The 16,771-nt window shown below is 37.0% G+C and overlaps 1 protein-coding gene across 1 annotated transcript in view; it reads right to left on the bottom strand.

Moving 5' to 3' along the window:
* HSD17B3 (hydroxysteroid (17-beta) dehydrogenase 3) overlaps nt 1–16,771 on the bottom strand; it is a 138,826-nt gene that overhangs the window by 57,320 nt on the left and 64,735 nt on the right. The window contains exons 2-3 of the mRNA XM_006902197.1: nt 14,314–14,360; nt 976–1,051 (exon numbers count right to left, since the gene is read on the bottom strand). Of these exons, the coding sequence (XP_006902259.1) occupies nt 976–1,051; nt 14,314–14,360 (123 nt within the window). The remainder of the gene's footprint in view (nt 1–975; nt 1,052–14,313; nt 14,361–16,771) is intronic.

The following is a 16,771-nucleotide window of genomic DNA, read 5'->3' as shown; positions in this document are numbered from 1 at the left end:
AAAAAAAAAAAAAAAAAAGACACTACTTGTTCTTTTAAGAAGATGAAAAAAAGTACATCGCAGCCTAGGAAGTGAAACACTAAAGAATGTCCTAGCTCTAATCAAGGTTACTTTTGATATGTAGTCACAAAACAAAGGCAGAGCTCATTATTTCAAAGACACTTCGATTTTCATGATATGACTAAAAACACTCTGAACCTCCCGTAGTCATCTCTAATCCCAAATCTCTTCCAGTAAAATTTAATATCCTAAACAATAGAATTCATAACTGAAGATGTATTCCTTTAAGTTAGCAAGCAGAAATATATTGAAATTAAAATAAAATCTTAAGCTCATTATTACAGAATGTGTCATCATAATAAAACAATATGATTAATAAAGATGAAGATGGAGTAGGACTGGGAAATACTTTGGTTTGATATATATGAGGTCACTAACATGAGTAAGGGTCAACTCAGTAGCAACTAACAAGATCAATATAACATAAATTTTGTCCCTAGAGTTGTACAGTATTCAAACTTTACATCAATAGGTGGTTGCATTGCTTAAAAATATATTTTGAAAAATTGATAGCCACTAGTGAACATCTTCCCTCATTGTAAGGAGCAAAGCATGGACACATGGAAGTGCAGTTCAAAATTTATACTCTGCTTTGAAGGGAGTGTCAGGAACAGCCAGGCACTTAGGATCTTTAAAAAGATGCTAGTGCTAGACAGGAAAGCACCAGAAGAAGGAGAAAGTGCACCCATTTGTAGATTTGTCCATGCTTCACTTAATCCAAAGAATGCAGTTAGCACTTGAAATCCTGCTCTTTACTTTGTGAACTTGAGTCCCACGGAAAGGATGGTGTCCTGGGCTTCCGAGAGTATTCAAGTAGGAACACTGACTTGTTCATCAATAGGCAGAGGGAAGCAACAAGGCAAACACCACTAGTGCCCTCTAAAAGTATTACACTTACCTTGTGAAATCACTTACCAATCTCTGTGGCAATAGTCTGCAATTTTTCCAGTGTCCGGCTGATAAGTACAACATTGAGTCCTTGTTTTGCGAGCTGGAAAATGGGAGACAAGAAACCAAACAAAAGACCAAAGTGATAAGCAGAGAAGGAAGGCTAGTCTTAAAGGTAAATTGGAGAAGGGGGTAAATTGGAACTTTAATCATTGCTATGGAGAAATTTGAACATTAGCCATTGCTTATAGAAGTATAAAATGACATAGCTATTTATAAATTCCTCAAAAAATTAAAAATAGAATTACCATGCAACCCATAAGTTACACTCTATGGTCTATATTCAAAAGATTTTAAACTGGAGACTCAAACAGATGTTTGTACACCAAGGTTGATAAAAGCCAAAGGGTAGAAACAAACCAAGTTGTCAACAACAGATGAATGGATAAATATGCAAGGCATGTATGGGGCTAGAATCCAGTTTGGAAGTTGTCTGCAGCAATCAGATTCTACACAGGTTTGTTTGCTGGTTCCTGTGAGGATTAGTGTGGAATGTTGGCTTGCTAATGGGTGTGAGTTGATTTGTTTTGGCATTCTATTTAAAAACACATTTGAGCCTAAGGGCCACTGGCCCTTAGGCCAGATTTTAATTGCTTATGGTAAAACATTCTTCTAAGTGGTATAGCACTAGTTTGTCCATTTGCTGTACAGAAGTAACTTGTGGTTGCTGAGATGCTAAACACTGTGACACTGATGTGTCAAATGTGATAGTGGTTACCCATGGTGGACAGTGTTTGGTAGAGCTTCCCAATTAAAACAAGCTTGGAAGCAGGGAGCTTGGAAATACTTCCAAAATAAATTGTCTCCAGAAACTCTATGAACATGGAGAAACAATGAAAGTTATACAAGTGTTCAGGTCTTTTGTTCAGAGGGTTGCTATGAGTCGTCTGTGACTTGACAGAACTTAACAACAACAACATGGTGTTTACATGTAAAGGAAGCTTATTCAGTTGAAGAGGAGTTTCACTGATGTGTGACTTGCATCAAGTATATAAGGAAGTCTTTACCACAAATAGATAAAATATGAGAAGTAAATTCTTAGATTATTGATTGTTTTGACAATTTTGTCAGGATGAGAAGTTTAGGGAATTTGAATGATTGGTCCTACTTAGCCTAGGGAAAGTAGTGAAAATGATAAGTTCAGGGTTGCTGAGTCAGAACTGAAGCATCACAATAAAAGAGCTCAGATTTTCCAATTGTGCCTTGGAAGAATGTTTTATATATTAGAGAGCCAATATTGCTGAAAATCATCCATTTTTGCTTCTAAACCTGTAACTAGAATTGAATTCTAGCAAGCCCCTAACGATGAACTACAAACTGTGACCCAGAAAGAAGTATGCTACACTCCAAAAAATTGCTTGATTTTCCTAATCTGTACAAACAAAAATCTAGATATGTATATGGGAATAATAGTTTAAGGAACATAAAATTGGACCAATATGAACTTATTGTGGCAATAGGCACAGATTCTTCATTTATTGTTTCAACTCAAGAGCGTACAAAATGACCTAATAGATTATTTGATTGACTTATTAAAGTATTTATTATGTGATGGCCTACATCTGTTGAAGTAGCAGGTCTTCCTTGGTACACTTTAAAAGAGGATATACAAACCCTTAGGCAAATTGACAGGTTAGAGACGGTTTGCCTGATTAGAGTCATAAGCACACACAAAGAATGCTCACTTTTGCAACAACTTTAAAGAACAAATTTGTAATAAAGAGTCTCGGCACCCTTGAAATACCCTTTGACATTTTATGTAGTCTAGATAAGGTGGTGGGAATTGTCCTTCTTTAATTAGACACCTAATCAGAAAGGTACTAGTTAGACTCTCTTATGGTGGCTGCACTTAATTGACAAAGACAAGGCGAATTTGGTTACCATGATGGACAGTAGAGTCAAAGAAATAATCAGAGTCATTTTACTTGTGTGGCTTTATGGCACTGACCTATTCAATCTGTGTGATGGGCAAATAATCCATAAAACTGAACTCTATAAAGAAGAATGTGACATCAAGAATTGGAGGAAGGCTCATCATTGGCCTGATTTATACAGATGGCACACCTTGCTTGCTAAAAGTATGAAGGACCTGAAGTACTTGTGTTGTAGGAGATCAAAGACTACAGTCTTCAATATGGATTACATCTTAACATCAAGAAGAACAATAAAAATCTCAGCATTGAACCAATAGATAACATTAGGATAGACAAAGAATTGAAAATATTAATGCTTTCATATTACCTGAATCCACAGTCAACACCCTTAAAACCAACGGTCAGTAATTCTTTGGGCAAGGATACCTTAAGTAACTTCTGCAAAATACTGAAGAGCAATGATAGCAGTTTGAAGTCTAAAGGGTGTCTAATTCAGGCTATAGTCATTTCAATCATTTGCTATGCATCTGACAGCAATAAATAAAGATAGCAGAAAATTAATTTATGTCTTTGAATTTCTCCGATGGAGAAAATGCAGCCAGAATGCTCCTTGGAGGCAATGATGGTAAAAGACTTGTCTCTCATACTTTGAACATGTTGATAACAGAAGCTGTTCCTTGGAAATGTACATCATGCTTTGAAAGGTGGAGGTGCTTAGAAAGAGAAGAAGACCTCCAAAGAGATGGTTTGACATAGTGACTGCAGCAATGGTCTCAAATGTATTAGAGATGGTGAGGATGTCACAAGTCAGGACAATATTCAGATCTGCTATTCTTAGGGCCTTTATGAGTCACATTACACTCGTTGGCACCTAACAACAACAACAACTCAATAATAGAGTCCCTAGGAGTGAAAAATATGGAAAACATACTAAATATTTATTTTCTTTGTACAAGTGAAGGAATTACAGGTCAAGTGAATGACAGTATAATGTTTCCTTGGAATGTATAATTGGAAAAGACATACTGAGCAACTGGCCGAATCCTTATAGTGAATCCCTGACATGTGTAAATAAGTGCTCTTGTAGTATTAAACAATAACTTGAAGCTATTAAAACTATCTCTATTTGGGAAAGTACTAAAACAAGGCCAGCAATAAATTTTTACTACCTTACCTACAGTGCAAGGGAGGAAGACCTTTGATGAAATGGATTGATTCAGTGACTGGGGTAATGAGGGGAGGGATGTCAGAGACAATAAAGTTGGCACAGGATAGAGCAGGTGAAGGATCCCTGAAAGATTAATGGCAATATTGAGGAGTCTGTTGTACAAGGAAATGTCCCAGAAACCCTGAGGCTCTTGCGAGCAAGGGACCTTAGGAATGTTGGGGCTGCATATGGCTCTGACTTTGTTCCAGGAATGGCTCTGCATCAGCACTTTTTGATATCTAAGCCATTTATCCCTAAAGGGTTAAGCACTCTGAGAAGACTTCTGAGGGCTGTTGAATGTTTCCAAGCATATCTCCTGGAGCACTTCGAGTCAACAGTCTTTTATCAGACTTACTTAATCATTGCATTCACAAGTCAAAATACAGTGAGAGAACACAGTCTTGGGTAGTTTAAAATAACTTGCTCCAGTTTCTCTGTATCCTGAAAAATGTGTATGCACACTTCAGCGCCCTGAAAAATGTGTACGTGCACTTCAGTATATGCCTCTCTTTGTGCTATTTTTAGTAACTGTAGCTTTACAATAAATACAAGGTTCACCTCTAAATGGATGCTGCCAGCCTAGTAGGGCTGCAGTCCTTGTCTTTCATCATCTCTCATGAGTCTCTGCCTTCTCTGACCTGCAAACCCAGAACACCAGTTACGACAAGCAGGGTTCAGGGCTATCATATATAGGATCACAATGAGTCACAAGTGACTCAATGGCACACAACAACAACAACCTTACGTCTGGGAAAATCACCTTCATCAATATGTAATAATTTAGTCCAAATTGAGCTTGATATCTTTACCATTCACAAGATGTCACACTAACACATTTTTTCATTTTTTTAAGTTTTTTTATTTTAATTGTGATTTTAACAAAAGTTTACAGAAAAGTTAGATTTTCATTCATTTATTGTTGGACATTTTTACCCCTTCTTCCTACTTCCCTTCCCTCTTTTCCAATTCACTTTTTTTGTGGGTTTTTTTTTTTTTAATATTCCAACAAATGATTGGCTAGGAAAACGGTTACATTCATACAACGGAATACTATGCAGCACTGAAAAATAATGAACTCATAAAACATTACACAACATAGTTGACCCTGCAGGACATCGTGATGAGTGAAATACCTTAGTGCCAAAGAACAAATAGTGCATAACACCACTGTTATAAAGCAGGTCTGACATGAGGGTTTAGGATAAGTGTGGACAATGAAATGTGAACATTTCATTCTAACAGATGAAGAAAAGAACTGTTTAAAAGAATTATATCATTAGACATTATATGTACAACAGACCAGAATAAAAGGTGAATTTCAAAGAGGACTGGGGTGAGGGGGCAAGGTATTTGTCACACTAATATGGATGAAGGGATGTTTGTTCAGTGTTTGTGGGGGTTTTATTTATTTATTTATTTATTCATTCATTCATTCATTTATTCATTTATTTATTTTACAATCGTGTGTAAGTTGATTGGTTGCCTGGATTTACTGAATTTAGTTAACAATCAGCTGTGGGTTGGAAGCCTCTTGTTTAAGTCAGTCAGATTATGTTGGGTGGGCTTTTGTATTTAAAAGTTGGCTAGTGTTAATTGGGTTTGGGAAGACCATTCTTCTAAGTGGTAGAGCATTGGTCTGTAAGTTTGTTGTATTGAGATATCTTGGGTTTGTTGTTATAATGAACATTATGCCCTGGTGTGTCAAATGTCATAATGATTACCAATGGTGGACAGTGTTTGATAGAGCTCCCAGATTAAGACAAGCTTAGAAGGAGGATCTACATCCACTTCCTAAATAGCATGCCTTTGAGAACTCTATGAACATTAGAGAAATGACAATAGTTACAGAACAGGTACCTGTCATGGTCTCAATTGTATTTCCCAACAAAACACATGTATATAATTATATAATATGGAAAGCATGCAATGATCTCTCCCCAATTCCATCACAGATTTAGTTAGAGATGAGGATAATTCCTCCAGAGAGTGCTGTGTGATATCTTTTATCTCACTAGATAAAAGAAGAAGAAGACAAGCTGAGGAGAGAGGATTTTATTCGTATCACCAAGAAATAAATTCCAGGAATGGAATTCTTTTTTGCCTGGTCCCTGGTGTAATGAAGTGTCTTGATGCCAAGGAAGACCAAGACACATGAAGTTCTCCAGGACCACTGGCCCTATTGGTGCCAAAGAAAACAATTACTTTCTTACACAAATGATAGAGAACTCTATTCCTTGTGGGGAATTACTTATGATAAATTGAAGAAAACTGGTTTATAGATGAATCTGCTTGTTTTTCAGACATCATTTGGAAGCAGACAGTAACATTATTGTAGCTCCTGTCTGGGAAATCCTTGGATATCAGTGATCATACCACTGGATCATACCACTTCTTCCATGACAGATTTGTTTTTATTTTATATTTCTTAGTATATTCAATATTCTTTGCTAACACCACAATTCAAAGGCATCAATTCTTCTTCAGTCTTTTTTAATCCTTGTCAAATTTTCAGATGACTAGGAAGCAATTGAACAAATCATAACTTAGTTCAGGAGCACCTTAGTCTTTATGCTGACATTGTTGTCCTTTTATGCTCTCACTCTTGCCATAATGTGGTGGTTTGCATGTTGCTATGATGCTGCGGTGATGTGGTCCTGGGATTTCAAATACCAGCAGTCAGTTATGGTGGGCAAATTTCAGGGGAGTTTCTGTACTAAGAAGCAGTGCTGGTCATTCACTTCTGAAATAACAGGCTTTTGAAAACTATATGGAAAATGAAAGATTTATTTACATTTACTGATGTAGTAAGACACAAAATGAGCAGAAACAGCTACAAACATCCATTGATAATTAGAAAGAATTATGGAATGTAAGAAGCATGATCTAGGAAAATTGGTAGTCGTCAAAAATGAAATTACATACATGAAGATCAGCATCTTAGTCATTAGTGAACTAAGACAGACTGATATTGGCCATTTTGAATCACATGGCCTACTATACCAGAAAAGACAAATTGAAAAGGAATGGTGTGGCATTCACTGTCAAAAGACATGTTTCAAGATTAATCATGATCAATGCTGTGAAATGATTCATATGTATACAAGGACGTCCTGCTAATACAAGTACTATTGAAATATATACTCTAACCAAGAAAGCTAAAGATAAATTAAGATTATTTACCAACTTTTACTTTCTGTGCCTCCCCTCCCCACACCCCAACACCAGGTTATGGACCCAAAGGGTTGGGGTTATCCGCAGGAAGTGCCTGCTGACTGAGCTTCTACTCACACATCACCAGCCATGTCCCTTAAGCCTCCACTGTGAACAAAGGCAGTACTGCCAATGATATTTGTAAGCCTGTTGCAGCTTTACTTTACTTAAAGGGGTTTAGATTTTACTTATCAATTGTTTTACTGAGGGAATTGTGTGAAGTTTCATAGCTTAAATATTTAAATGCTTGCTTATTCCTTAATTGCTATTATAAATACAGCACTTGTCAGTCAGTTGCTGTACTGGAGTGACTCATAAGTTACTATGAAACAGTAAATTATGTCACTGGTATTAAACGCCAAAGGATGCCAGATTAAAATAGACTAGGAAGCAGGATTCGAGATCCACTTTTGAAATAACAGGAGAGGAATACTATCAGACATAGTGTTGGAGGAAGAGCTCTTAATTGGAAGTCACTCAAAATGAGGAGAAATAGCTTTAAGATCCACTAATAGTTTAAACATGGCGTGTACAAAGTATGAAAGTAGGAAAATTAGAAGTAAAAAATGCATCATAAAGATGGAGATTTTAGGAACAGTGAGCTGAGATAGAATGGTATTTGTCACTTTCAATCACACAATCATTATATCTATTACACTAAATATAAAAAAAAATGTGTGGGAATAATCACTGGAGAAATTCGCTGTCAGCAGTCAAAACCAGGCCACGCCACAGTTTGTGTTCCATTACCTTATATTTTCTTAAAAGGCGTTACTAAATGGGAGATGGATGATTTAACTTTGACTTGCGACAAATGTTCTCTGTATACTTGTTTAAATTCTTCTATTTCTCTACCACCTAATGAGAGTATTTATATATTAAGATCTAGAGGTGGATTATGGTTTACTAACAGTTGTGTTGGAAATGGCAGTCATCTCCTGAGATGATACTTCTGGAGCATCTTGTGAATCAGTTATTAAAAAGAAGCAAGAGGTTTATTAGAGCATTAATTGCTGCTGTTTTAAGGGTAATAGCCATAATGGTTATAGCAACTACTACTGTAGTTGCTCTGTATCAAAGTGTTCAAACAGTAGATTACGTCAAACAATGGCATAGTGATTCAGGAAAATTATGGTCATCTCAAAGACAAATAGATTCTGAAATCAATTCTCAATTAACTAAGAATAGTCAGTAGTTATGATAGGTGATAACATCACTAACTTACAGAGACAACTGAAGTTAAAATATGGCTGGAATACTACTCAATTTTGTATGACCCCTGTTGTATGGAATAATACTGAATGACATTAGGATAAAGTTCGCAAACATATTATGAATCATGGTCATTTAAATGATGAGATATTAAAGTTACAAGTTCAAATTAATGATGCTTTTAATGAACAATTGAGAAAATATAGTAATACTGATTTTTTGGAAGCAAAAAGTGAAGGAATGTATAATCTTAATCCCTTTGATAATTTTTAAAATTTTTGAAAGTTCTTTGAAAATGTTTTGTCTTATAATTCTTATTTTTGTGTTTTTATTTCAAGGATGGAGAATGCAAAGGAAAAAAAGAATAATGGAAAAAGAAAGAGAAGGTATATTTCCCTTGATGACTATGTGATGCCTGGAAATGTGGATAGCCGGGCCACAGCTGAGATCAGAGTCCAGGCAGGACTGAGCGCCCTCTGCAAACAGTTAATTCCACCCAGACCCCCAGAGAAGATACTGGATGTCCTCTACAAACAGAAGGTTCCTCCCAGCCTCCCACCAGAGGGGATGCCATGTCTGAACTTTAGATTAAAGATTAAGCTTACTTATTCATTGTTATGTTGGCAACACTTAAGTATAAGGGAAATATAGTCTCTGGAGATAGAATTTTTTTATTATCATTGGCTTAAACTAAATAAAAACCACAGGGAGATTGATAAGGAGGCCTTTTCACAGTGCTAAACTGTAAAAGGACCTCTGCCTCAGCTTTCCTCTTTCTCAGAATTCATTTCTTCATGTCCCTGTTTTCTTTCTGTGTCTGATTAACAACCACTCAGCTTTCTGGTGCTTGGATTATACTCTGAGAACTGAGTCAGATATAGAGGCTTGTTCACCAATGTTCATAGAAGCATTATTCACCATAGCAAGAACATGGAAACAGCTCAAATGTCCAACCACAATGGAATGGATTGAGAAAATATGGTACATTCATACAATGGAATTCTACACAGAACACAGGAGCAATGATTTTGTAAATTACCACCTAACATGGGAAGACTGGAGAGCATTATGCTAAGTGAACTCAGTCTCGTAAATACTGTATAAGACCATGACTGTTGAACCCTCCAATACAAGGGTGCTTAATCACAGGGTCACACAATTTGATGGGTGGAGGGAGGTGTGGGTAAAGGAAAAGGGAAAAATCCGGTGTTAAAAGCAATCTATATGAACTTGATTAACTTTATAAGTAAACCGGAAACAAATTAAATTAAAAACCACAACATAAATAAATAAGAAATTAATAAGATTTCTTACAGGAGGGAAGACATAATAAAAGTTATCAGCAAATGTATTTCATTGCACTGATCAAAAATACTTAAGATATTTGGACTTTTAAGATCATTTTTTAGAAAACAGAATCCTTAACTTACATGAGAATGACTAATTCCTTGGTGTGAATATTGGGTTCCAAGGAAAAGAAGATTTTCATCCATTGTTTTTGGACTTAAGTTAACAAAAAAGAAATACACATCAAGCTCTGCATTTCTAATTTCACATTTATCTAAAGCAATTTTGTATAGTGATTGGGGGAGAGTGGATCTACATTAAAATGTTTGTATGTTTATTTTTTTTACAAAGCAAACACAAAATGGTTATGACTGTACATATATAGGGAACTTCCAGAAGTGCAAGTGAATTTAGAAGAGGCTGTTGTACCAGGGATGTCATTACTGATGTCGGATGGATTCCAGCTAAAAGTGAAGAATATCAGAAGAATGTCTATTTGTGCTTTATTGACTATGCAAAGTTATTTGACTGGAAAGATGGATCGATCATAACAAGAGGAGAATGGGAATCTCAGAGGACTTAATCATGTTCGGGCAAAACTTATACCTAGGCCAAGAGATTGTTGTGCAAACGGAGCAGTGGAAACAAAATTAAGAAGGGAGTGTGCCAGAATTGTATTCTCTCTCCGTATCTACTTAATATCTTTGAGCAAATTATTAGAGAAACTGGACTCTATGAAGAAAACTGAGGCATCAAGATCTGAAGAAAACTCATAAATAACCTCCATTATGTAGATGAAACAGCTTTGCTTTCCGAAAGTGAGGTAGACATGAAGACTTATTTTAGAAGATCAAAGAATAAAGCCTCCAATATGGATTGCATTTCAACATCAAGAAAACAAAAATTCTTACCACTAGCTTGATCATGCTAGATGAAGAAAAAATTGAAACTGTCAACAGCTTCATCTAACTTGGATCCACAATCAACACCTTTGGTATTGTTGTGTTGTTAGTACCATTGAATAGTAGATGACTCATAGTGGCCCTATGAACAAAAGACCTGAACACTTGTATAATGGTCATCGTTTCTCCAAGTTCATAGGGTTTCTGGAGGCACGCTATTTTGGAAGTGGATACCACTCCTGCTTCTAAGCTTGTTTTAATCAGGGACCTCCACCAAACACTGTTCACCATGGTTAACCATTATCACATTTGACACATCAGTGTCACAGAGTTCAGCATGACAGTAACTGCTGTACAGCAAGTGGACAGACCAGTGCTATACCATTTAGAAGAATGTTTGCCCAAAACAATTAAAACCAGACTGAGTGCTGCCCAACCAAATTTAAGAACCAAAGCATGGTTCAAATCAGGAAGGGTATTGCACTGTGAAAGTCTGCAGTCAGATTTTTCCAAATTATTAAGAAGCAATGGTGTCAGTTAGAGGACTAATGTGTGTCTGACTTAGGCCATGGTTTTTCCAATTATTTGCTATGCATCTGAGAGCTGGACAGTGATGAATAAGTATGACAGAAGAAGAATTGATGCCTTTGAGCTGTGCTGTTGGAGAAGAGTACTGAACATCCAAAAGAACAAATATATCTTGAAGAAAGTGCAGCCAGAGTAGTCCTTGAACACAAAGATTATAAAGCTAATGTATATTGCTAGGAGGAGCTATTCGCCAGAGAGGGACATCATGCTTCGAAAGGCAGAGAGTCGGTAGTTGGCGAAAGAGAAGGCAGGCTCTCAACCAGGTGGACTGAACAGCTACTGCTGCAGTGGTCTCTAATGGGTCGGCAAGTGTGAGAATGGTATAGGATAGAATAGGGTTCAGATCTATTGCTCATAGAATCACTATGGATCATGTTCAACTCAACAGTACCTAAAAGCAACAACAACAACACAACTTGTTTGAGTTATAGAAGGAATAAAAGGTAAAATTAAAAGTTCCTCACAACAAATGAAAATGAAAATACTAACATATCAAAACCTCTAGGATACAGCTAAGGCAGTTCTCAGGGGACTTCATAACAATAGACAAATACACATACAAAAGGAAGAAATAATCAAACTTAATACTTTATTTTAGCTTCCTAAAAAACATGCCTTTTCAACCTATATGCAGAACAGATTATCCAGGAGGCTGAGCTCTATCAGGAGAAATGTGGGGGGAAGATTGGTGGACGATTTATCAACAGAGTTATGCAGATGACACAACCCTGCTTGCTGAAACTGAAGAGGACCTGAAGCACCTGCTGCAGAGGGTCAAGGACTGCAGCCTCCAATATCGATTGAGGCTCAATGTCAAGAAGACAAAGATTCTCACCACTGGACCAATTGGCAGCATCAGGATGGATGGTGAAGAGATTGAGATTGTACACAGCTTTACTTTGTTCGGCTCCATAGTCAACAGTCTTGGCACCAGTAGCCAGGAAATTAAAAGGCTCATTGCCATGGGAAAGTCTGCTGTTAGGGACCTCTCCAAAGTACTGAAGAGCAATGGTGTCTCTCTGGAGACTAAGGTGTGTTTGATACAGGTCATGGTCTTCACAATCACTTATTATGCATCAGAGAGTTGGACAATGACCAAGGAGGATAAAAGGAGAATTGATGCCTTTGAGCTGTGGTGCTGGAGAAGGGTATTGAGAATACCATAGACTGCTAGGAAAACAAACAGATTCGTCCTGGAAAGGGTTAAACCGGGTGGCTCCTTGGAGGCAAGGATTCTGAGGCTCCGTCTAACATACTTTGGACATGTTGTGAGGAGAGACCGGTCCTTGGAGAAGGACATCATGCTTGGGAGGGTGGAGTGACGGCACAGGAGGGGAAGGCCCTCTATGAGGTGGATTGATTCAGTGACTGGGATAATCAGGATGGGTGTGTCAGAGACAGTGTGATTGGCACAGGACAGAGCAGAGTTTAGGGCTGTTGTACATAGGGTCGCTATGAGTTGCAAGCGACTCAACGGCACATAACAGCCACAACAAAAAACATGCCTCTGGAAACTCTATCAACTTTGATAAATATCGATAGTTGTCGAGGGGCTTTAGGCCTTTTGTTCAGAGGGTCGCTATGAGTTGTGCTCAACTTGAAGACAATCAACAACAACAGCACTCTGGTTTACATACAAAGTTCATAAAATTTGTATATGTTGTTTTTCACACCGGATCTTTCCCCTTTTGTTTTCCAATCCCTCCCTTCATCCGTTAAATTGTGTGACCCTATGACTTAGTCCCCCACCCCTCCTTAGATTCTTATACTGACTCTACACTAATGGTCTTAGACAGTATTTCTCCTTATGAGACTGAGTTAGTTCACTTAGCATAGTGTTTTCTAGTCCCTTCTATGTTAGGTAGTAATTTACAAAATCATTGCTCCTGCATGCTACATAGGATTCCATTGTGTGAATGTACCACAATTTCTTCATTTATTCCATAGTGGTTGGCCATTTGAGCTGTTTCCATGTTCTTGCTATGGTGAATAATGCTGCTATGGCCGTTGGTTTACAAGTCTCTGTGCTTCAGTTCTCATTTTCTCAGGGTATATTCCAAACAGTGGAATAACTGAGTTATATGGAATTTCTATGTTCAGCTTTTTGAAGAAGCTTCAAACTGCCTTCCAGGGTGGTTGTACCATTTTACAATCCTACCAACAGTATCTAAGAATTCCTACATCTCCACATCCTCTCCAACATTTACTACTTGTTGCCCTGCTAAAGTTTGCCACTTCTACTGGGGTAAGATGGTATCTCATCGTGGTTTTGATTTACATCTCTCTAATTGCCAGTGATTTGGAGCATTTCCTCGTGTTTCTGTTGGCCTTCCCAATGTCCTTTTCTGTAGAAACTCTTCCCATGTCTTTTGCCCATTGTGTAATAGGGTTATCAGTCTTTTGCTTGTGGAGGCCCTGTAGGATTCTGTAAACTTTTGTGATGAGACCCTTGTCAGAAATGGTATTGCCAAATGTTTGTTCCCAGTCAGTAGGTTTTCTTTTTACACTGCTGAAACATTTTTTTAATAAGCATAGACATTTAATCTTTAGAAAATAAAACTACAGAACATTTTTGAGAGACACAATAAAAGATTTAAATGGAAAAAAATAATGTTCTTTGTTCATGGATAGGAAGCCTCAATATTGTGAAAATAAAAATCCTACCAAAAGCAACCTACATGTTCAACACAATCCCAACACAAATACCAAATTTCTTTTTCAAAGAGATTGAAAGGGAAATTGTCAAGTTTCTTGGAAAAGTAAAGAGATCACCAATGAGCAAATCACTTCTGAAAAATAAAAATGAAGGGGAGGCATTGCACTCCTCAAAAGGCCTCAAAGCCTACTACAAAACAGTAACCAAACAGCATGGCGGTAGTAACCAAAACAGCATGGTGCTAGTACAATGAGACACAGAGAGAAGTGGAACAGAATTGAGAATCCAGCAGTGACTCAATGGAACATAACAACAATAAACATGATATATCCAGCACAAAAGGAAGGAAAGACTAAAAATTCAACTTACCTCAAATGAGTAAGCTTTCCCAATCCCATCTCCTGCTCCAGTGATCACTGCAAGAAGCAGAAGTAGTTTTAAATGATAAAATTACTCTTTAAAAGACTCTTATCCATAGGCTATATTTTCTTGCAAGCCCATATTTTCTTGCAAACCCCCTCTACTCACTGATGGAGAACTCAATGTAGATTCAATTGTATCTCGGAAAAAAAAACCACAACAACACAAAATGTATATAAACTTAAGCAAATCAATTAAAAAATAATGTAAAGTAGAATGCATGTGAATGATTGCATAAAATACAATGTAAAGGAAAGATTTTATAAAACATGACATATACGAATGAAACATAATTTAAAGGAATTATATGAAAAACAATAAAAATGCATAAAGGGAAAAATGTGCTGTAATTCCTAGTACGTGTATTAAATTGTTTCCTTTCAAAATATGTGCTGTAACTCCTAATATCTATATCTGTGATTGTAATCCAATTTAGGGATGTGTTTTGTTGTTGTTATAGTAATGATACAGGATATGTGGTGTAGAGTATGTCTTTTTTTCATTTGAGGGGAGGTTTTGTTCATGTACTTTCAATCATATATATAGTATTTCATTCATATGCATTATGTTTTGTGCAATCATTCATATACATTATATTTTATATAATTAATTACCACTTATCTATGCTTATTATCATCTCCTATTTTCAAGTCCCTATTGAACCTATCCTCTTTGAACCTATTCCTTCAACCGCCACTATAACCTCTGTTATCCCCATGATTTTCCCCTTTGTCTTTTTCTGCCCCCTTTCTCATCTTCCGTTTCCCTTTTTGAGCATTTAGACATATCTTGCTCAGTTATCCTCCTATTTTTTACAGCAGTGGCCTTATACTGTATTTCTCCATATGTGACTAAGTTATTTCCCTTAGCATAATGCTCCCCAGATAATCTTATGATTTATATTATTTTATGAAGTCATTGTTCCTTAATTCTGTTCAGTTTTCCATTGTGTAGCTGTATCACAATTTCTCAATCTATTTGTTTGTTGGTGAAGCATTTGAGCAGTTTAATTTTCTTGCTCTTGTGAATAATGCTTCTGTGAACATTGGTGTACTTATCTCCATTCATTCTCACTTCCATGGAACATATTACTTACAGTGGAAGAGTTGGGTGAAAAGGAATTTCTATGTTCAGCTTTTGTTTGTGGGGTTCTTTGGGTGTTTGGTTTTATTTTTCCTTTATCACTATTATGGTATTTATTAGGGAAGTCAGCAGACTATAATTCAGATTAGCAACAGTATACAATTCCTCAGTCAGAACAGTTTCCAAAATGTCATTCCAGGCATCTCAGCCTTCAGTTGCTTGGCTGTAGACTAGTGTTACAAAGATCTTAATCTTGTAAATAACTATCCCTCTACAGTCCACACACAAACTAGGGCAAAGGCTTTTAGTTCTAGTTCCATGAGTAGCAGTCCCATGGTCAACTCTATTCCATGTAAGGTCTCTGGTTCTCTGTGATGGCTGCTGTTCCTATAGGCACCATTTTGAGTGGCACAGGAATCTCTGACCCCAAAAAACTCTTATGCTTCATTCTCTGCTTCTTCCTTGCAGATGGTAAGAATCTTAATTTCTGCTGCTGAATTATTCAATGTAATGGCAAAACTAGTTTGTCACCTTGTGGGTAGACCAACATACCCCATCTGCATGCCTCCATCCATCCATACATACAGAAAACTCAAACTCAATGGTTAGCAAAGTTGTTTTCAACCATGAATTCTTGACACCACAGACCACTCCCTAATTTTTCTAACCATTAACTTCTCCATTTGAAGAATTAACTTATTAACTTTGCTCTTAAAATTATTTTAATAATAACTACATTTGTGAACACATGTCAAACAACTACTGCATGCCTTACTATCCCCACTTCAGATAAATTTCTTATTTGCCCATCCATATCAACCCAATCAAGGGGGGGTGGAATTCCTTGCCACTAAACCATAGTAAGGATTGAGATTGACAAATACTTTCTCTTACTAGAATCCACAGTCTTGGTGTCAGCGGTTAGGAGATAGGGAGACGTATTAGACTGGGAAAATCTGTAGTTAGGGACCTCTACAAATTATTGAGTAACAATGATGTCAGTTTGAGAACTAAAGTGTGTCTGATTCAGATCATAGGCTTTTCAGTCACTTGCTCTTAGAGCTGGGAAATGAATATGATGACTGAGGAAGAATTAATGCCTCTGGGGTGTGCTTTTGGAGAAGAGTACTTGACTATCCCATGGACTGCCAAAAATACAAGTAGATACATTTCAAATATATTGTTCAACCTCGCCAGCATTTGTTGCTTGCTGTTCTGTTAAATTCTGTTCACTGTTGGTGGGAGTGTAAAATGGGGCAACCACTGTGGAAAGCGATGTGGCGCTTTCTCAAAAAGTTGCAAATAGAGATACCATTTGACCCAG

Source organism: Elephantulus edwardii, unplaced genomic scaffold, assembly GCF_000299155.1.
Source record: "Elephantulus edwardii isolate Elephantulus edwardi_28Jun2011 unplaced genomic scaffold, EleEdw1.0 scaffold00379, whole genome shotgun sequence".
NCBI lineage: Eukaryota > Metazoa > Chordata > Mammalia > Macroscelidea > Macroscelididae > Elephantulus > Elephantulus edwardii.
Note: the sequence above shows the minus strand (reverse complement) of the source record. Positions and strands in the feature narration are given on the sequence as shown.